The sequence below is a fragment of the Colobus angolensis genome, unplaced genomic scaffold, assembly GCF_000951035.1.
Source record: "Colobus angolensis palliatus isolate OR3802 unplaced genomic scaffold, Cang.pa_1.0 Scaffold10, whole genome shotgun sequence".
In the NCBI taxonomy this organism is placed as follows: Eukaryota; Metazoa; Chordata; class Mammalia; order Primates; family Cercopithecidae; genus Colobus; species Colobus angolensis.
Window position 1 is genome coordinate 18,846,321 of NW_012110919.1, and position 22,807 is coordinate 18,869,127.

Sequence of the window (22,807 nt, forward strand, 5' to 3'; positions counted from 1 at the left end):
CAGAATCTCAGCTGGGTGCGGTGGCTCACGCCTCGGATCCCAGCACTTTGGGAAGCCACGGCGGGTGGATCACCTGAGGTCAGGGGTTCAAGACCAGCCTGGCCAACATAGTGAAACCCTGTCTCTACTAAAAATACAAAATTAGCTGGGCGTGGTGGTGCATGCCTGTGATCCCAGCTACTTAGGAGGCTGAGGCAGGAGAATTGCTTGAACCCAGGAGGCAGAGGTTGCAGTGAGCCGAGATCACTGCGCGACACAGCAGGACTCCATCTAAAAAAAAAAAAGAAAAGAAAGAAATGCAGAAGCTCAGGCTCTGCCCCAGACCCTCTGAATCGGAATCTGCATTTTAACAAGATCCCAGGTGACTCAAAGGCACAGAAACATTTAAGAAGCACTGACCTAGAACACTACCTTGGCTTCCCCCACTCCAGGACATCTGCAGAAACCACCCTCGTGGGCAGTTGGACCACACCTCGCACAGTAGGGCTATCACTATAGTAACCAGCTGTGGCCACCTCTTACCTCTACCATCTTCCTGGCTTTGGTGCCCACAGATGCAGTGATGTTACAATGAGTATTGCTATAGAAACCAGCACCGGATATGGTCTACTATCAATGTAGCTGCTTTTCCTTCACTCTCTGTGTCTCTGGAATTATGAGCTTCCTAAACCACGAATATCTAAATTCCTCTCCAGTCTAAGAAACACTCAACAAATAACAAAGATGAAAAGTCAGGGCCACATAGTTTACAAAGGGAAGGCTATAGCAATTGCAGAGGTTTGCATCTATTTGTAAAGAAAAGGCAGGAACACCCCTCTATGTCGCTCTGTGTTGTAAGGCCTTTTCCTGCACCTGGCAGGGAGAAGGTGAGTGATGCTAAAAACAATGTTGGTGGTGATGATAATAACAGCCCCCATTTATTAAGCACTTTCTCGGTGCTGGGTGCCACGCTACATACATCATCCCATTCAATTCTTCCAATAACCCTGTTTATTTGTTCCCTGTGACTGCTGTAAAAAATTATCACACGCATGGATGCTTAAAACAACACAAAATTCTTCTCTTAACAGTTCTGGCAGCTAGAAGTCTAAAATCACCCTCACTGGGCTAAAGTCAAGGTGTAGGAAGGGTTGGTTCCTCCTGGAGGCTCTGGGAGAGAATCTATTTCCTTGCCTTCTCCAACTTCTACAAGCCACCTGCATTACCTGGCTCATGGCTCCTCCTCTCATTACTCCAACCTCTTCCACTGCTTCTTTTCCTTTCTCCTTTGACCTTCTTGCCTGCCTTTGATAAAGACCCTTTGCATTGCATTTAGGGCCCACTTGGAGGATCCTGGACTTAATCACACGTGCAAAGTCCATCTAGACAGATAAGGCAGCTTTCACAGTTTATAGGGATTAGGATGTGGACATCTTGGGTTAGGGGTGGGGGCATTCTTCAGCCAACCATACCCTCTGAAGTGGGTGCTGTTATTATCCCCATTTTCCCAGTGAGAGAACTGAGGCATGACAATTGAAATATCTTGTTCAAGGTCCTACCGCTAGAAGGTAGAGCTAGAATCCCGTTCCAATCAGTCTTTCTCCAGAGCCTGTGCTCCTAACCACAGCACTGTACAATCCTCAAATGGCTTTGACCCCATGCCCTACTGCACTAGGTCAAAGGAAATAAACCAGACACCATCAGCTTTCTAAGGAGTTTGAGCTTCCAGTTGAAGCCCCTCTACTGCAGACTGAAACCTCAAAATAGGATTTCTTGGTTTGGGGACCCTTTGCTCAAGTTTTCTTCAAAACGTCCAACCTCAAGTATATTGGTTTGCTGGGGCTGCCATAACAAAATGCCATGGACTAGGTGGCTTAAACAACAGAAATTGATTTCTTCCCCACTCTGGAGGGGCTGGAAGCCCCAGATCAAGCTGCTGGCAGGGTTGTCTTCCTCTGAGGCCGCTCTCCTTGGCATGGCCACCCTCTTGCCCCACTGTGCACACACTACCCTGGTGTCTCTCATGTCCTAATCTCCTCTTCTTCTAAGGACACCAGTCAGACTGGATTAGGGCCACTCTATTGGCCTCATTTTAACTTTATTACCTCTTCGAAGGCTCTCTCTCCAAATACAGGCACATTCTGAGTACTGGGGGCAAGGGCTGTAACATAGGAATTTGGCGGAACACAGTTCAGCCCATAATAATAGGTATTTTCTCTGAACCCCAGAACAAGGCAGTTTAGTGTGTGAGATGAATTCCAGACCCCATGGATGTTCTCACTCCTAGGTTACATGCCTACTCCACATTCTTTACCACGTCTCCAACCTCACCCTCAGCAACCCTTTCAATACCTTTTAATCTACTACATCTGGATATACCTGTGGCTCAATATTCCCCATATCCAACCATGATCTCTTTGTGGGAGGGTCCTATCTTCTGATCTCCCCAAAACTTTCTGTCTATCATTAGGACTTTCATGGTTTTCTCTCCATCTTCCCTAGTCCACACACTAGGTACTTCCTAAAGCCCCAGCAACTGGTTTTTCCAATAGAATCAAAGAATATTAGCATTGGAAAGAAGTGAACAGGCTAATGGTAGCCACCTCTGACCTACCATCTGCATTTGTAAGTAAAGTTTTATTGGAACACAGCCAAGCTCCTTCATTTGTGTATCATCTGTGGCTGTTCTCACTGCGATGGCAGAGTTGAGTAGTAGCAACAGAGACTGACCATATGGCCCAGAAAGCCTAACATACTTACCAGCTAGCTTTTTACAGAAAAGGTTTGCTGAGCCCTGAAATAGACCATCTGATCCAAACCCACCCCATTTTATAGGCGAAGACACTGAAAGCCAAAATGTTGATGGGCCAGAGGAGCCCTCCAGTGAGTTCCTGGCAGATCCAGGGCTGGGATTCAGTTCTGCGGAATCCCAAACCAGGCCTTCCCCACATCCTGTAACATTCTTTCTAGTACCCAGACTCCCCAGCCAAACTCCTTTTCCATCCTGGATGGTCAGCCTCATCACCAGCTCTCTCTTCACCATTTCAGAGAAAGGCCGTGTCCATGTACGTTCTCCATCTCCTACTTGAATCTGGGCTCAACAACCATCCTGAGCTGACGTGCTGGCTTGACCCTGCAGGAAGCTCATCACGGCTTTTTCCTTCCAGAGCCTCCAGTCGCACCCTATATACCTCTCCTAACACCACAGTGAAGATGTAGATGGCCACTGTCCTGTTTGAGTGGACCATCTCCCTCCTTTGCTCATTTCAGGCCACCCGGTCGGGGATTAACAAACCTGCCTTGCTCCAGAATTTCCAGGGGAGCTTATTTAGAATGCAGATGCCCAGGCCCTACCCCAAGACCTATCGGAGCCAAACTCTGGATGTAAAATCACGGCCGTTGCCATTTTAACAAGCTCTTCGTGTGATTCTGATGTTCAACGAAGTCTAAGAACCACTTCACTAAACCATGAGCTCCTCAAGCTTCTTTTGGGTTTTAGTCACTGCAAACAACTTCAGAATAAAGGAGACAACCAGTGGAACATTGTTCTCTTAAAAAAAAATGTATAAAGAGAATGCAAGATTTTTTCTTCAGCATTCTCCACCCTCTCCTCAACTCAGGGCCCTCGAATTCTTTCCCATCTCCAATTCCTCCAAAGAAAACATCACAAATAATGCTATTTTTCCCCTCTGAGTAGACAAGATAAGAAGATTTTTAAATGAGTTACTGGCAAAGAATTCATGAACTTATAAACTATTAAGGTCAGAGTGACAAAAAGAAGGCAATGTCGAAAGGAGAGAATAGGTACATAGAAAATTCCAAGAGAGGCTGGAATCCTGCGGTTCAAGGTGTCTTATTCTGGGGCTTGCCAGCTGTCTTGGTAAAGGTGTTATTTTGAAGGCAGCAGAGCCTTTTTTGTTGTTGTTGTTCTATTCTTTGGCATTCACCAGGCGTTGGCTGTGTGCCCTGGGCCTCGCTTGGCATCTAACATGAAAGGCAGCAGCCCAAGGGCAGTTCTGTGATGGAGATGCAGTCCCCCAGGGACTCAGGGTTGTGGGCTGTGCTTTGGGGCCACTGAGCAAAAGAATGATGGTGGGAGGCGCCTCTGAAGCCGAATCCAGAGAGGAGTTCTCTGAGCACTTGGGGCTGATTTCCAACAGTGATGGAAACACTGTGACAAAAATAAGTTCTGCTCACCTGAGACAGTAGAATCCAATTCAATTTCAAGTCAATGTGTGTTTATTGAGTGCCTGATTCAGTTTAGGTGATGGAGAGAATGGGAGAATGAGGGAGACAGCCTAAGTAAGAAGCAGGCTGATTCAGGCAGAAAATCCTTGGGACTCTGCCCCACAAATAGGTCCACAGGTCCAGAAACGCAATTTTATTGGTTTCACCCAGTAAGAAATTGGTAAATCTTAGTCTGTGACATGAGCAAATATTTATTAAATGCCTACAGTGTGCCAGGCAGCGTCCTGGGGCTGCAGCAGGAGTGGTGATCCAAGAAGTCCCCGTTCCCTGCCCTGGTGGAGTTTACATTCTAATGGGGCATTTGCAGAAGCAGTGGGTAAGGCCAGAGGAGTCCTCTGGGGTGAGGCCCACAATGCGAGGGATTCAAGTGGGATAAAGTCAGGAGGAACATCTAGGGAGAAATGGGATTTAGCCTGTGGTTTGAAGGTTACGTGTGTTGTGGATTTTTAAAGGGCTTGAAGCCTTACAGACAGGAGGCTGAACAGGAATTAGCCCACTGCATACCAGCAAAAGTCCATGACCTGATCAGCTCCCCTGGGGTGACAGGTGCATGCTGAGTAACAGAGTGCATGCTACCAAGTTGGACAACAGAATGTCAATATCACATGGGGTTTCTGCACACGGGATATACAGTCAAATAACTTGGGTCTGACTCCTAGCTCTTGCTAGTCTTGTGGTCCAGGGTATGATACTTAACCTGAATCAACATCATTCTCCTGATCAATGAAATGGGCATAATCATAACTAGCACAGAGGTTGGTCCTAGGCATTCAGGTGAGACCATGAATGACTGTAAATGGCTGAGCTGCTGAATATTATTAACATCGGATAAATAGATCTGACTTTAGGAAAACTGGCACCTGCCACCAAAAACCTTCTGGGAAGCTCATGACATCTGCATTTCTCAAGGGGGCTGGCTGACTTGTAACCCCATCTACCTGTCATCCTCTTCTCAATGCCACGGTGGTCATGCTGGACTGAATGGCAGCCCCAGGGCGGGGGGCGGCAAGAAACATGCCCAGAATATATTTACACAACCTGGCCTCCTTCAGTTTTGCACCTGGGGAACCCCACTGGCTTCATGCTCGTCTGACCCTTGCTGAATGGCAGGAAACCTTTTGGATCTACATAGTGCGTTTCTCAAAGTGTGGTCCTTGGGCCACCTAAATCAGAATCGCAGGGGCTGCCTGTTAAAATTAAGTTCTTGGACTTGAACACAATCACCATCACTGGATATAGAGCCAGATGATTCCCAGGCCCTCTCACGATGACTTTAGAGCAGGGGTTCTTTGAGAATGTGGTCCTCAGACCAGCAGCATCCGTATCAGGAACCAGTTAGGAATGCATTTCCTGGGTACCTCCCCTGATCTATCGAATCAGAAACTCTGGGAATGAGACCCAGCAGTCTGTATTTTAACAAACTCTCCAGATAATTCTGATGCACATTAAATTCACATGGGGAGGTTTTAAAAACTACCTGTGTCCATCTGCACCCTATACCAATTAAATCAGAATGCCTGGGACAGGACTCAAGTGTCATTATTTTTTCAAAATCTTCTCCAGTAATCCTAATGTGAGGACAGAGTTTATCATCACTGGAAGAAATAGGAAGATGACACAAATGCATTGCACTTAGAAAGTTGTCCTTCAGTGGTAGGCATTGTTTCAGTTAATGCTTGCAACAAGCTTGCAACAGCCTACCATGATCCAACTAGCAGGCAGGGAACTTGAGGCTCTCAGAGTTTCAGGGGTGTGACCAAGGTCCAAGGGGCCTCAAATTGTGGGCGCCACTGGGTGGCTGCCCAGCCTGGCTGGGTCTGAGGGAAGGCTGCCTGTTAACCTGGCTCTCTTTAGAGAGCCTCTTCCAGGTACTAAAGTCTTTTGGCAGCATGTTGCCTGGGCAGAGCTGAAGCCTGAAAGAGCTCCAGAAAGACGACAGGGACCAGGCTGCAGATGGGAAGGAAGCGCTAGCGGACACCTTAGGCTTGGGTCCACAATCAGGGAGCCCCAAATAGAAATAACACGGGGCGCTGATTGGTTTTCCGCCGCTCCAGACCCTGCGCTTGGTGCTTCAAGTGACTCATCCTTATGTTCACATGATCGCTGAGAGGGATAATATTCCCAGATCAGTTACCTCCTAGCCTTTCCTAGTCACATTATCCCCAGGTTACAGATGAGGAAACTGAGGCCCAAGGATTCCAGAGGGCCTGCCCCGGGGTCACCGGTGCGGTCCGGATGTCTCCAAAGGCTCTCCCACTACTCTGGAATTCAGAGGCAGGGTCTCCAGGGAAGGCAGGGAGTGGGCTGGGGAGTCGGGAGATGGGGGGGATCCCCCAAGCAGGGGGTGGGGCCGAGCCGGTAGCCCCTGCCTCCAGGGAGGCCCTAACGCGCATCTCCGGGTCCCTCCTCCCACCGCAGGCCCTTCCTCGTGCTGCCGCCGCTGATGGAGTGGATCCGGGTGGCCGTGGCGCACGCCGGCCACCGCCGCAGCTTCTCCATGGACAGCGACGACGTCCGCCAGGCGGCCCGGCTGCTGCTGCCCGGCGTGGACTGCGAGCCGCGCCAGCTCAGGTAGGCGCGGGGACCGGCGTGGGGCGGCGGGGGAGGGAGGGCTCCGGGCTCCGGGCTCTCAGCCTCCACCCCTCCAATTAGAGCCCTGCACACCTCGGCTGCGCTGGGGTGGAGGTTCCCTGGTTGAAGTGGCAGGCGCGGGCTGAACAATAAGCAGGTCCCTGGAGTTGCAGGGATTAAAGAACGCTGCGAGGCCCGATTCTTAGATTACAGATGTCGGTGTGGCTTCTCTCTGGCTATTCTCTCTGCGCCTAGCTTCTCCCTCTCTCTCTCCTCTCCCAGTAAAATCCGGTCTTCCTGTAGTTTTCTAACCAAACCTTGCAGAGTGAAATTTCTGCCTGGGTCAGAGAGCGCCTCTGCGTTTTCACTTGCGTGAGGATGGAGTGGTCCTCTCTGCATTCCTCAGGCCTGTATCCAGGGCTCTCCTCCATCAAGGTGGGAATTACTCCTGGGTCACTCAGGAGCCCCTTGCGTGGGTGCTCATTTTGAGCCAAAGCAAGAGAAATAAAAGTATTCACTCAGGTGAGTCATAATCTGGCTTTAAATACAAGAAGCACAGAAACCCAGTGGGGCGTGTGTGTGTGTGTGCATGAGCATGCACACACATGCTAAGAGCATGCACTTTCCTTACTCCCCCCACTCCCAGCTGTTTCCCAGGTGTCATTGTCATCATTTTCAAGTCCCCTCCTACCCACCTGATGAGAAACTGCCTTTCCTCCACAGCTTATCCAACCGGGCCAAGGGCAGAGATTTCTGCCCTTTCAGATCTGATTGGGGTTCTGCAAGGAAATAGTGGGTCTGCAGTATGAAACAGCCCCCTGAAGGCCCAGAGCTGTCCCTCAGCCCAAGAACATGCAGAGAGCTAGTCAAAGTCATAATTGCTAGCATTTATTGGATGTTTACCACATGCCGAGCACTGTTCTAAGTGCTTTACACAGATGAATGTTTCCCAAACGCTGTACAGTAGGTACTGTGATTATGCTCACTTCAAAGGTAAGGAAACTGAGGCACAGATAGGTTAAATACCATGCTCAAAGTCACAGGAGTAGTAAATAATAGAGTCAGGATATGAATTCAGGCAACCCAGAGCCCTGGGATCATAGTTCTAACCACTGAGCTTTCCTGCCTTCAGATTTTTGTCCAGGCATTTTCTGGTTGTGCCACCATGCCTTGTACCTTGCCACCTACAATAACAGCCCATCTCAGGGAGAGGTGAGGTCATTCACTGAGCACCTACTATGTGCTGGTTATCAATTGCAACAAAAGATTTCTTTCCTTTAATCCCTGAAGGGGCGTCATGAGGTTGGCATAATCTTCCCATTTTACAGATTAGGAACCATTGGTAGAGCAGCTTGTAGGTAGAGGTACCAAGGAAGAAATTCTTGTGGTCCTATTCTAAGTCCAGCCTCTGCCACCAGACTGTCCTGCCTCCTGTTTTCAGGGGTGGGGGGGACATTCTCACTCCCGCCACTCCTGCCCATTGCCCCGATCTCCAACCTGGATGTCTTTGCAGCTCCTGCTCTCCTTTTGCAGGAAGCCTGGGACTGCTGGGTGGCAGGAAAGGTTAGATGTTTTCTTAGTGCTAACTGACAAAGCATTCTTTGTTTGTCATACCTTCAGGAGACCCCACAACTTAAAAGTTAGGAGCCTGGGCTCCAGGATGCCATTGCCTGGGTCCAGATCTCACCACCAGAGTTAATCAACTGTGCAAACTTGGGCAAGCTAGTTAACCTCTCTGGACCTTAGTTTTCCCATGAGTAATGTGGAAATGTGAATAGCACTCTGCTTAGAGGTTGGTGTGAGCATGAAGTGGGATAATGAATGTGCACTATTCATTCAAACAATGCCTGAAAGGAAGTAAGTGCCTATAAAGCGGTCATTTTTAACTAAATTCCCCGAGTCTCTGCTACCACTGAAATAATGAGGCGGCTCCTAGTTAGGTATTATTCTATAATTTTTGAAGACCTTTAATACTTTCTCATAAGAGCCTCAAAACAAACATTGGTTTTCAGAAAAAGCAGTGCTGCCCCATTTTGCGGAGGAGGGAATCAAGGCTTAGTGACATTAGGTAACTCTGCCAACATCACACAGATGGTAAGTGACAGAGTTGGGAGCCATATATCACACCCAGAGACCCACTGATACAACCATGTGTCATTTTTCTGCTCCCTCACCCTAGACCTAGACAAGCCCTCTCGGAGGATGCTATCTTCCTGATGGCTCTGTCCCTTTTCACAATTTTGCAGACTGAACATGAGCCTCAGGGGCCACTCTCCATCTCTGCACCCCTCCCCCAGCACAGAGTTCTTTCTGCATGGTCTAGCAACCAGTTGTGTGTCATTCTGACAGTCACACCAAGGATTTCAATTTCAGCATCTGTCCAGTTTGAAGCCTCAGCCCTGGCTTTCAGGATGTGAATGCGACGTGCACACAGGCCAGAATGTACAGAGGAACAGAGGAAGTTGGTTCCTCTGAGTCCCTGGGCTCTTTTTAATCATTTATGTCTTCATTCTTGACTCATTTGTCTCCTGAATGATGATTTGTGTACAGACAATATACTGATTGATTGTTCGAGCTAAATTTTCATTTGATTTGGAAATCATCTTCAAAGAGAAAACTAAAATATTGAGTTAGCTTACCTAAATAGTAAGTGAAGGACTTACAAGTTCTATTAGCTACAAAACATTCAGGACATGAAAGGATAAACCATTTCTTTTCAAAAGAATACACATTTTTCAGACTAATCAACATACAGATATATCTACACATATATTTTCTAATCTCATTTAATGTGACATGAAGTAGGAATTACTGTCTCCATTTTGCAGGTAACAGGATCAAAGAAGTTTTGTTCATTCAAGACACCCAACAGATAGATACCAGGGACCCACCCTGTTTCTTACACTTACGGTCTGTGTGGTGTGTACATAGCTGTCCCCAACAACCGTGCAAGACAGCTTTTATTATCCCATTTTGCAGATGAGAAGGCTGAGGCCCACTGAGGTTATGGGACTTGTCCAAGGTCACACAGCTGCTGTGAGGCAGAGCAGGGCTAGAATAGAGGACTTGGCAAATAATATAAAACTCCAGTCTCCTTGCCTCTCTCCCCTCCCAGACATTCATTTTAGAAGTTGCCAGGTGGGCTCCTAGTTCTGAGTCGGTCAGAGCTGAGCTCCTTCTTTCTAAATAAACAGCCCTAGAAAGGGGAAGGCAGTTTGGTGTTCTAACAAATGCGGGAACTTGGGACGTGGTGTTGGCGGCTGGAGTGTCAGTGACTATTAGCACATATAATTACCTACCAGCTGGCCGAGGTTTCCTGGTGGGAGGCAGCCTGGATACCAGCCGGGACAGAGAGACCAGAGTCAAGGATTCCCAGGTCTGATGCTGGCACTGCCATTGATTTGCAGAGTGACCTTGATCAAAAGCTGCCAGAGCTCTGCTTTTGTCTTTATGCAGCTAAGGGAAAGTCTCACCATGGTGATCAGGTTTATTCAAAAAGGAATTCCATTCCATGAGGCTGCGTTTCTAAGCTCACAGTGGTGTCCCATTTATTCTTCCTTAATTAAAGTATCAGATAATACAAACCTGTGAATTCTCCCCGCCACCCCTCCCTCCCCCCACCTTTTTTCTTGTTCTTTGGAAGGTGAAGGAGTGGGGAGGGCAGTGGAAGGGAAGAAAAGAGCAATTAATACATTTGACAGGGTTTCTTATGTTTTCTTAATTACTGGTTTTGAAACACTTCGGAAATATACAGAGTAAATACTGTCATTTTCCTCATGTAAGGGGCCATTTTTCTGCTCTGGAGTGAAGGCCGTGTTAAAATAAAGGTAGTCAGGGGTGTTCTTAAGTCCTCTCTTAGCTGATAAATGGTACCTATCAACAGGATTTGGGGGCTGTTTGAACCACGAGTTTATTTCAGAAAATGGTTACTCATTTTGTGAGTGTTTCTGCAATGTAAACCAGATTTTGAGCTGTTCCAGAATGGGAAAGTTTAGGGGTGGTAAGCTGCAAAGAGTATTAGAATGGGACTCAGGAAACCTGAGTCATTATATTCTTGCCTTTGCTCTATTTATTGAGCACCTACTAAGTGCCAATCCCCACACAGATGCTCTCATCTAGGTCTGCTGCTTTCCAGCAGGTGACCTTGGGCAAATCCCCTCCCCCATCTCACAGGACTTGGTTCATCCTCTGTGAAAATGGTAGTAACAGCTGCCTTGTGAGCTGGGGAAACTTGGGGGGGGGTCAGGGATGAATTTAACGAATTGCACCACTCTATGACCTGCTACTTTCAACCCTTCCCAGGTCCCCTGGGCACCTTTTGAGGCTGACAGGTTTTGTTATTTGTCTGGTGTGGGCCAAATTGGATTATAAGGTGAAGGCTGGGCCTCAACAGCACTTTTCCTAAAATACAACTCTATATTGACAGCTGGAAGTTCAGGTTCATTTACCAAAGATGAATGGGGTGCTGAGGCCTGCCCAGCCCACACAGGACAACCTCTGTGGCCCTTTGAGAAGAAGATCATCCAGATAAGGGGAATTCCAACCGTTGGTGTCAAAAGTTACCATCCATTCCCTCCTGAGATCTGTATGGTACCTGATCTTTTTCTGGGGTCAGGAGATATGGTGTCCCCAGGACGTAAATGTCACTGGGGTGATACGGATGGTAAACAATAGCGAACCAGTGAGCAAGATTATTTCATAGAGCCTGAGTGCCACAAAGAAAGCGAAACAGGGTGAGGGGGTAGAGAGGAAGTGAGGAGGGAGGGACACATCCATCAGGTGTTCGGACAGCTCCTCAGGACCTTGCAGGGGCAGGGACAGGGTCATGCTCCTGCTTTAAAGAAAAGCTTGGTATCTTATGGGGCAAGGGGCTTATGGCTTTCCATAAGCCGTCTAGAGCTGCATCCGCACCAGCCATTTCCCCCAGTCATGTCCACATGTTGACCCCTGAATTCAGACCTGGGACCTCCCCCATCTTTCCCTCCACAGGTCACCTGCAGAGGCTGAGCACCTAGGCCCAGCGCGTGGCTCTATGAGGCCTTGGAAAACTCCCCAGCCTCTCACAGAATCAGAAACTTCTCTCTCCTCTCTCCTTGAATGCCCTGTCCTTAGCTGGCCCTGAACAAATCCTGCAACTCCCCACAGACTCTCCGGCTGGGCTGCCAACCCCTTCTTCACCTCCAGCAGACATCACACTCCACGCCACGGCCCCGTGGTGACCCATTTTGAGCCACTGCCTCCCCAGAACTGATGTCAATGCATTAGCGCCTCCCAGAAAACAGAAAAACTGCCCTCTCCCTGATCCCTGGGGAGTTGCTTTGGGGCTCAGCTGTCCTCGCTTAACAGAGTCAGGGACAGGCCTCGGAGCCTGCTCGAGGAGCCAGGCTAGTACCTTGCACTCAGCAAACATGTATGGAGCACCTGCTGTGTGCTGGCCTGCTCTGTGCTTGGCTGGGTGGGAGGTGGGCAGAGAGGCCCACACGTAATTACAGAAGAATGTGGTGACTGCTCTAGGGAGGTCAGTAGAGATCTAGGTTTGAGGGAGCAAGAAATGACCTCCCTGCTGAGGTGCCATTTGATTGAAATCCTGAAGAATAAAGAAATGTATCAGGTGGAGAAGGTGAAAATGGGGAAGAAGGGGAGAAGGCGTTAGAGAAATAAGTCCACACAGAGGGAACCACATAGCAAAGGCCTCAAGGTGGGAAACTGTTGGAAGAAACACGAGGAATTCAGACAGAGAGAGCATAGGGCTCAACAAACAAGGAGCACCCACTGTGGGATGGGCCCTGTACCAGGCATTGGTTACAGAGCTGAATGCAGGGCCACACTCACCATGGAAGGTCTTTGATGCTATGCAAAAGAACTGTGGCAGTGTCTGCAGGGGGTAGGAGCTGTCGCAGATTTGTAAACAAGGAAATGACAACAGATCTATATTTTAGAAAGATGGGCTGTTGGCATTGTGGACAGTGGGCTGAGGCGGGCAGAGGCAGGGGAGCCTGGAGTCAGTGATCCACGTGAGAGGCTGACAGCTGGAGGAAGGCAGGAGCAGTGAGGATGGAGAAACAGGGAAGGATGCAACAGAAACAGAGAAGACAGAAGCAGCAGGACTTGGTGATGAATGTCAAGAAGAGGGAGTGATAAATATTCTAAGTGGCCCTGGTGGCAGGGGGAGCAGGAATGGGGGATTGAGTGTTTAATGGGTTCAGAGTTTCAGATGGAGATAGATGGTTGCAAAACAATGTGAATATACTTAATGCACAGATCTGTACACTTAAAGATGGTTAAAGTGATAAATTTGATGTTACGTCTATTTTATCACAATTTAAAAAATGGTCCTGGAGTGTTCTCAAATAAAAAATAATCTATACACAGCAGGGTATACAGTGTCAGCACTGGCCTTGTGTGAAATACACACATGTGTATTTGCTGTATATGCTTAGGCTGCCTCTGGAAGGATGGATAAGAAACGGATAACCAGAGACGTCTCCAAAGAGGGGAATTGGGAAGCTGGGAGTATCAGTTTCCTAGGGCTGCAGTTACAAAGTACCACACACTGGCTGGCTTAAAACAACAGACATTTATTGTCTCACCTTTCTAGAGGCTAAAAATCCACAACCAAGGTGCTGCAGGGCCATACTCCTTCAAAAGCCTCCCTCTAAAGTCAAAGATCCTTCCTTGACTTTTTCAGCCTCTGGTGGCTGCAGGCGTTCCTTGGCTCATGGCAGCATCACTCCAATCTCTGCTTCCATCTTCACATGGCCCTCTTCCCTCTGTGTCTGTGTCCAAATTTCCATCTTGTTGTAAGGACAGTAGTCATAATAGATTAAGGCCCACCGTAATAGCCTCATCTTAACTTGATTATATCTGCAAAGACCCTGTTTCCAAATAAGGTCATACCCACATGGAAAAGGAGTCAGGACTTAACGTATCTTTTTGGGGAACACAGGTCAACCCGTAACACTGGGAGGCAGTGGTAGGAGGGAAACAGACTTGGAATGTTGGGTTTTGTGGCATGTGCCTGTGTTGCCTAGTAGGCCCCTCACCAAATGTTTACATTAAAAGTTGACTCTGAAGTTTCTGACATGGGAGAGTGTGTCACTAGGGATGGTTTTAACAAATGCGGCACAGGACAATGTGGGAGAAGTACTAATGGGTTCCATTTTTTGTATGTGTGGTGTTTGTTTGTTTGTTTGTTTGAGATGGACTCTTGTTCTATCACCCATGCTGGAGTGCAGTGGCATGATCTCAGCTAACCTCAACCTCCGCCTCCCGGGTTCAAGTGATTCTCCAGCCTCAGCCTTCTGAGTAGCTGGGATTACCGGCATGTGCCACCATGCCCGACTAATTTTTGTATTTTTAGTAGAGAGAGGATTTCGCCATGTTAGCCAGGCTGGTCTGGAACTCCTGACCTCAGGTGATCCACACACCTCGGCCTCCCAAAGTGCTGGGATTACAGGCGTGAGCCACCCCACCCAGCCGGGTTCCATTTTTTAAATGTTGGTTGTCCATCCAAGTGAGAGAGTCCTTATCAGGCCTCTTTATTGGAGCAAGTTTACCAGGGAATTAAGTCCACACTCCAGCATCTGACCAGAAAGAAAGCAGAGCACTGTGGTTAGAACCACAGGACTTGGAGCCTGATTGCCTGGGTTCAAATCCTGGCTGCACTACTTACTCTGTGTGACCTTAGGCAAGTTACTCACCTCTCTGAGCCTCAATTTCTGTATCTGTAAAATAAGGACAATAATTATACCCACCTCATAAGGTTGTGAGAGGATTAGATTAAATAATGTATACAAACCATTTAGCACAATACTTGTGTCGTAGTAAATGCACATGAAATATTAGCTTATTTTCTCCCCTCTTGACCAAGAAGGTCAGTTCTTTCTGGTTGTCAAAAACAATAGCCTCATTGCCCTCTGAAAAGAAGGGGAAATAAATACCTTGAAGAGATGTGGCAGTATACCATTTGGGATATGGTTGGTAACTCTCACTGAGGTCTGGTGTGTCTTGGACACTCTGCCACTGCTGGAAGAAAATCAGCTGGGACTGTCTGGCTTGGGAGTCACTGTCCCCACCTGTGACTCCAGGGTTCCTCTGTGTGACTCAGGTTTTCTGTTGCCTCTGAAATATGAGATTTGGAAAGCCATCACTGGCTGGCGTCCAAAACCATAATCAAAGCAGTTGAACATCCATCATTTGTATCTAGCATTTGTAATCAGAGAGGGGCTCACTAATGGGAAAAGATAGCAGAGGGGAAGGAGGATCTGTGCAGATGGGAAACATGGTCCCTGGTTGGCTGGGCCTTGTCCCAAGTGAGCAGAATGAGCAGAGACTAGGAGAGACACAAGGGGGCATGGACTATTACAGAAGAAAGATTCACAGCCTGGACTTGTATTCACAGCTGGTCTCCTCCTCTCTTTAGGGCTGGGGCAGAAATAAGTTGCCTTGATTGTGGGGCCTGGCACATAGTTGGGGCCCAATCAATAATTGTTGAATGAATGAAGGATGCAGAGCTGATAGGAAGTGTGTTCGTGGTACTGTAAGTGAGCAGACCGAGACTTTTCCTGGACTAGTTTTTTTTTTCGTTTTGAGATGGAGTCTCACTCTATCACCCAGGCTGAAGTACAGTGGCGTGATCTCAGCTCACTGCAACCTCCACCTCCTGGGTTCAAGCGATTCTCCTGCCTCAGCCTCCCAAGTAGCTGGGATTACAGGCGCCCACCACCATGCCTGGCTAATTTTTGTATTTTTTTTTTTTTTTTAGTAGAGACAGGGTTTCGCCATGTTGGCCAGGCTAGTCTGGAACTCCTGACCTCAAGTGATCCGCCTGCCTCAGCCTCACAAAGTGCTGGGATTATAGGCATGAGCCACTGCGCCCAGCCTCCTTTATTAATTTAGATGCAAAAAGGCTTCTACATAAACACACTAATAGACAGGTGAGAACTCAGATGTAGAACTCAGAAGAGAGGCCTTAACTAAGGAAGCCTCTGGGGGCACTTGGCAAACAGGTGAATGTTGAAGCTGTGGGTGTGGAGGACGTTGCCCCTGGAAGCAACTGATGAAGAGGAGTCACTGAGACAAGGAAGAGTGGTGCAGTCATAGAAGAGCCCAGAGAGAATAAGGTAGCAGGGACTAGGGAAACTAAGATGGAAAGAGGTCACCAGAATCCAAGATTGCAACATCAGCAGAGAAAGGAGGCCACTGGGCTGGCAGTGAGGAATTCATTAGTGCCCTTTACAACAGCAGTTCCAACAGGCTGGTGTGGGTGGAAACCAGACTGCAGGCAGCAGACAGTTTGCCAACACTTGGAATTAGTTCTGAGCTTCCAAAGTGTTAAAAGCAAAACAGAAACACATTTGGTACTTATAGCAACACAGGGAACTACATCTTAAATGGCATTTGAGGCTTGCTTCCAAAGTAAGCCTTCAGATTCCGGCTGGCAGTATTGAGGGTATGTAGTTAGCCATGTGGGATTTGGCTTCTTGGGAAACAGAAATTTATTGATTATATATTTATTTATTTTTGGCCTACTCTTGAGTCTATTAAATTTCTAACCAAGATGCTTATTTCCTCAGGCCAGCAAAGCTCCCAAACTCTAGTTTAAAATATTAATTACATGAGGACATTATCTTTCCTTAGCAATTAGTCAGGCCAGCAGTACTTACTACAAAGTCACGTGCTTAGTAGAAAGTGCTTAGCACAAAGCCAGGACAAAAGTATTTTTGGTAACAAGGAACCAGTCCCATACTTTAAAAAGCTTGTAGACATCACAACATTCAGTGCATACATGCCATTTCATTAAATCACCCTACAAAAGGTTAAGAACCACCAGATTGAATGATCTCCAAAGTCCTTTCTAGCTCTGAAAATTACTCAGTTTTGTGGTCAGATGTTAGATATGCAAAATGGCATGGAAATAGTCTGTTCTCACATTGCTATAAAGAACTATTAATACCTGAAACTGGGTAATTTATGAAGAAAAGAGGTTTAATTGACTCAGTGTTCCACAGTCTGTACACGAAGCATGGCTGGGGAAGCCTCAGGAAACTTACAATCATGGTGGAAGGGGAAGTAGGCCAGTCTTACATGGCTGAAGCAGGAGGAAAAGGGCAAACAGGGAGGAACTACACACTTTTAAACAACCAGATCTTATGAGAACTCACTCACTATCATGAGAACAGCAAGGGGGATTTCCACCCCCATATCCAATCACCTCTCACCAGGCCCCTCCTCCAACACAGGGAATTAAAATTTGGGCAGGGACACATACCCAGACCACATCATGCAGGGACACTGTTACCTGTGGGGGAAACTGAGGCATGTCACGGGCAAAGGAAATAAGAATAACTGCAGCTCATGCCCTCTCTTATATCTCCACAAGATGGCAGGAACAATCAAGAGCCTGCATGGACCAGACCCAGTTCTGGGCATTTCTCATGCCCACCTCCATTCAGTTTCCTTCAGCCCTACAAGGGGATTCCTTTTCTTCTCCATACCTGAGGAACTTGGAACTCCGAGGGGTTAAGAAACCTGCCCATGGTTATACGGAGAATGTGACCCATATGGAATTTGAGTCAGGTCTGTCTTATTCCAAAGGCTACATTCTCTCTACTAGAAAGGCAGCCCTAATCAAAGAATAAATGGGAAATGTGAAAGTCACTTTTGCACCAGGCCTTTGGGGTCATCTTGAAAGGCTCAGCCTCCAGCCTCAGTTCCTCTTAGGAAGTCAGATGCACCACATCAATCTAGCGTCATCAGCATTTCCAATGCGAGAACTCCCTGTGAAGCCTTAGCATTGAAATACTTATCAAAGAGCCAAGAAATATGTGAAAAGTCCCCAACCTCACTAGTAATCCTGGAAATGCAATTCAAGATCACACTCAGGTATGCATTTCATACCAGTTAGATTGGCCAAAGTAAATAAATAAATAAAATCTGACAATAACAAATTCAAGCAAAGATGTAGAATAGTGAAAACTCTCAAACACCACTGGAGGCGACTCTGGATCTACTTTAAAGTAAACTTGAAAAGATACAGTTCTACTCTAGGTCTATACCCTAGAGAAAGGCTTTCCATATAGAAATAAGGAGGCATGTACATGGATACTCATAAATGCATTTTGTAATAGCAAAAGAGAGGAAAAAACAAGCTGCCTAGAGAGAATGGATAAATAAATTATATTGTGTTGTGTTCATTCAATGGAAAACCAAGTAACGATGAAAATAAATGAACTAGATCAGCCTGTTATTACATGGCCAACTCTCAAATATTATACAAAAAAAGCAAGTTGAAGAAGGATTTATGCAGTATGCTAACACTTCTATAAAGTTCACCAACAAGCAAAACATCCTGTATATTTTTAGGAATTTATATATGTAGTAAAAAGAATAAAGCGTGCATAGGAATGATAAATGTCAAATTCAGGAGAGAGGGTACTCAGAAAGGTAGACAAGATGATGGAGTCAAGAGGCGGGGTGCAGGGGCCTTTGTGCTTGTAAGGCTTTATTATTTCAATTGTGTTGGATGGTCAGCATGTAGGTGGTCATTATATTACTCTATATTTTATGTGTGCTGAAAATAATGCATTAACAATAAAAGTTATCTACCTAGCCAGTATTTGCAATAACACATTGAGAAAGCAAGTTCTGGGATATGAATATGCATTATAAAGAAAAGTTAAGTGATTCAATAAATTTGAGGAACACTAGCTTAAAATTAAATAAGCTTTAAAAAAATTCTCAGTGCTTTAACATCCTATGTTTCCTATAACTCTCAAAAAGAAGGTTATTCTGTGTAAATATTTTACCATAGAGAAGGGGTGAGCAAACTATAGCTGCTTGCTACCTATTTTTATAAGTAAAGTTGTGTGGGAAAACAGCCCCTCCCACTCATTTAGTATTCTGCAGCTGCTTTCCCACTACAGTGGCAGAGTTGAGTAGTTATGATAGAGAACATGTGGTCCTCAAAGCCTAACATACTATCTGGCCCTTTGCAGAAAAAAATTGTGGACCCATCATAGAGCATCTTGTGGGACTGGTCTTACTAGGAGTGCATTTGGGGATTGGAAAACTAGAAATTTGCCCTAACACTTCAGGAATTTGGTTTGTTTATTGGTGAAAACTGTTATGAAGAAGGCCATCAGTTCTTTCTAGAATTCCTTGGAGGGTGGATGGCGTGTGTACTTTCATCTTGAATCTCCAGCACCGAGCCCACTAGCTAGCATATACTTAGCACTTCCCTGAAGTACTTCACTGAATTGATCTAAACTTGAAAACCATTTGTGGAATGGATTAATTAGGATATAGATTCATTAGTTATAATGGACATTCAAAATACCTGTGGCTTGGATAAGATAGGAGTTTTAAAATCTCCATCATATAGCAGTCCAGACATAAGCAACCCTGGGCAACTCCACAAGGTTGGGGACCTAGCCACTTTCCCTCTTGTTGCTCTGCCATCCCTTGGGTGATACCTTCCTCTGCATGGCCCCACCCAGCAGGACTACATCTATCCAGTGGGAAAAGAGAAAATAGAAGGGCAGGGCATGCCCCTAGAGATTGCACATGTCACTTCCCCTCACTTTCTATTGGCCAGCACTTGGTCATATGCCCATATATAGCGGCAAGAGACTCTGGGAAATGTAGTCTTTATTTGAGCAGCCATGTGTCCAGTTAAAAATTCAAGACCTGCAGCAATACATAAAAAAGGTAAGGTCTGAAAGACAGCAAACAGTCTCTGCCAAAGAAGATGCATTAAGGGCTTGCATCCTTAATTAGAGGTGACTCCTTCTCTGGAGGTGGCCCTCATTTTTGACTCTTTGAACATAAGCCATGATGCTGTAGCAAGATAATGCTGCTTCATCATTTTCTACTCAAAATCACATGACAACACATTCAGACATGTGCACCATAGTTTCATTCTCCTGGGCGTCTGCAGCCCTTGCTTTTGAAATAAATATTTTTAAACATATTCAGACAGACCCAGAATTTCTATCTTTTGGTATCTCTCCTAAGTCAGAAAGAATTGGTAGGGAGGAGGACTTGGAATCACTTGCTTTACCTTATCTAAGGCAGGTTTAATGAGCTGGTTATTTTCTGTACTTTAGTAGCAGCATTAAACAGCAAGTGGGCATGATTTTTGGACAAAGATTCCTCCTAGGAACTTTTGCAAGCATTACATGTTCCATTTGCTGAGATAATATAATTTTTTTCTTTCTTTCTTAGAAAGGTGCTCAGAGATCTTGGTGTACTTACCTCAGCACAAAGCACTCTCAATTTGTTCATCTTTTTGTTACCCAAAAGAAAAGGGAAAAAAATCATCAACCAGGAGACTGGAAGCCTATGAAAGGGAGTTTGACTACAGCATTCTTGGGGAAGTGTGCTTGAGGAGGGGGGCCAGTATCCGAGTCAGACATGTCGTCCTCTGATTTGCCATTTCACAACTCATTTCTGAAGGCACCATTTTATTGTCACATTTACAAAATCCTGTAATGGGAACTGCTTGATATATAAAAGATGATGCAAAAAAATTGTATTACCCTACACCAGGGTCTTTCAACCTCAGCACTACGCCATTTGGGGCTGGATAATTCTTTGTTGCTGGGGGCTGTTGTTGGTGGGGGGCACTCTGTGTATTGAGGGATGTTTAAGAGCACCCTTGACTCTACCTACTAGATACCAGCAGCACCTCTTGTGTGACAGCCAAAATGTCTCCAAATGTCCCCTGGGTGACAAAAATCGACCCTGGTTGAGAATCACTAACCTATGCAAACCTAAATGTGTTCATGGAGAGACTTGCTGAATTACTTTGGAAAAAAGATGGATTTTTTTCCTAAATATGACTGTGACTCAGACAAATTAGTCAGCCCTTCTGGTGCTCCCAGTTTCCTGATCTTAAGAAGGTGAGGAGTTGGGCTGTGCAATCTCTTTCAGCACTGACATTCTGGAACCCTGCAAGTCAGAAGCTGGTATATGGGATCTGTTTCTAGAATATGATTTGAAGGAAAGCAAGCCACAGGAGAGCAGATTTCACCTGAGGAGCACCCCATGCATACAGGCAAGAAAGCAGTAGGGAAATGTGTATTCAGAGTGGGAAGCAGGCCTTGTTGGCTGCAATGGGAGGGAAAAGAAATGCTTGAGAGGTGGGGAACTTCTCAGAGGCGCAATGGCAAGACAACCTTAAACTTGAAGCCTATGATTGGGAATATATATTTCTTTGGCACCTCACCCAGTACCTGGCATCTAGTAGTTAGTTGCCCAGACAGCAGCATGGGAAGAGAATCTAAGCAAATGTGGAAGGCCTTTGATAGCAGAGAGGGGCAGTGGAGTTGAGCGGGAAGAATAGGCTCCAGCAATAGCCTGCCTGGTTTCAAATCTCAGTTCTACCACTGACTAGCTGTGTGACCTTGGGAAAGTTTCTTAGCCTCTCTGTGCTGTCATTTTCTCTTCTGAAAAATTAAGATAAATTTTGTGGGACTCAAGTAAGGATTAGATAAGATCATATATGTGAATGTGTATATATGTATGCATATATATTTATACATATATGCATTCACATATATTATTTCACATATTTATATTCACATATAGATAGGTAATATTTATATATATAAGCATATGTGTATATATACATATATTCACATATATTTATAAATATTGTATGTGTATATATAATTAGAATAGTTCCTGGCACATAATAAATGCTATGTGTTTGCTGTATTATTTGAGAATCATAAAATATTAGGTATGGAAGCACTCAAGAATGCCTAGCACACTGTTTGACATTTAACAGGTGACAAGAATGAATTAATGAAGATTTCTTAAAATATTAGTTCCTCAATATTCATCTGTAATACTAGAACATATTACATTGCACCCTATTCCAGTCAAGGATCCAATTGCAAATGTCACCAGGGCCAGGCAGGAAACACATGGGTGGATCCAGTTAAATGTGGGGCAACGGGGGGAACTGAGCAAGTATGTGTCCCACATAAAAGTTTTCAAATTTGGCCTGGCGCAGTGGCTCATGCCTGTAATCCCAGCACTTTGGGAGTTCCAGGCGGGTGGATCATTTGAGGTCAGGAGTTCAAGACCAGCCTGGCCAACATGGTGAAACCCCGTTTCTTCTAAAAATACAAAAATTAGCCAGGCATGGTGGTGGACGACTGTAATCCCAGCTGTAATCAGGAGGCTGAGGCAGGAGAATGACTTGAACTTGGCAGGTGGAGGATTCAGTGAGCTGAGATTGCACCACTGCACTCTAGCCTAGGTGACAGAGCAAGACTCCATCTCAAACAACAACAACAAAATAGTCTTCAAACACCGTATTGGCACACAGCACGAGTCTTAGGATTGCACTGGCCACAAGCTCTAGAGTTTTCCCCTCTGCATCCAGGCCAAGAGCCTCTCCCTCCTTCCCTCCCTACTCTCCTTACCCCTCCACATTCCTTCCCCCTTCCTTAAGTTCTCTTCCACTCACACCTCCCTGCCTCACAATAAGAACAGAATGTGGCTTTCCTCGTGGCTCTTTGAGAATCGCTGGGTTGCTTTTAAATAAAAGCATAAAACACCAAATCTTGCTCTTGTCCCACCTCAGGCTGACTTTATTCAGGTGTCCAGTAAACTTAGAAACTAGAGCTGGACACAGCAGACACCTGCAACCCTGGTGCATCCCTTAGAGTCCTACTGGACAGCCTGAAGTGTAACCACAGACAAACTCAACGGCACATTGTTGTGCTTTTTTAATGCCCTGTGGGCCATAAATGCATCACCAGACTCTCATAAATGAAACCCCTATTCTCCTAGATATTCTGAGTCTGCAGACTCCAACATTCTTATCTTGAGCTCCAGAAATTAGGAAATTGGAGAAAGCAGCCCGATCTGGCCCTGTAAATTCCAGGAAAGATATGTTTCCATTCTGACCTATTAAGACAGTAGCCATAATGGGCATGGTCTTAGTCCATTTTCTGTTGCTATAACAGAATACCACAGAATGGGCGTTTATAAAGAA

The 22,807-nt window shown here is 46.0% G+C and overlaps 1 protein-coding gene across 1 annotated transcript in view; it reads left to right on the forward strand.

The window, feature by feature from the left end:
* Positions 1-22,807, forward strand: part of BTBD11 (BTB (POZ) domain containing 11) — a 341,497-nt gene that overhangs the window by 254,280 nt on the left and 64,410 nt on the right. Inside the window, exon 5 of the mRNA XM_011937042.1 lies at positions 6,646-6,798. Within this exon, the coding sequence (XP_011792432.1) occupies positions 6,646-6,798 (153 nt within the window). The remainder of the gene's footprint in view (positions 1-6,645; positions 6,799-22,807) is intronic.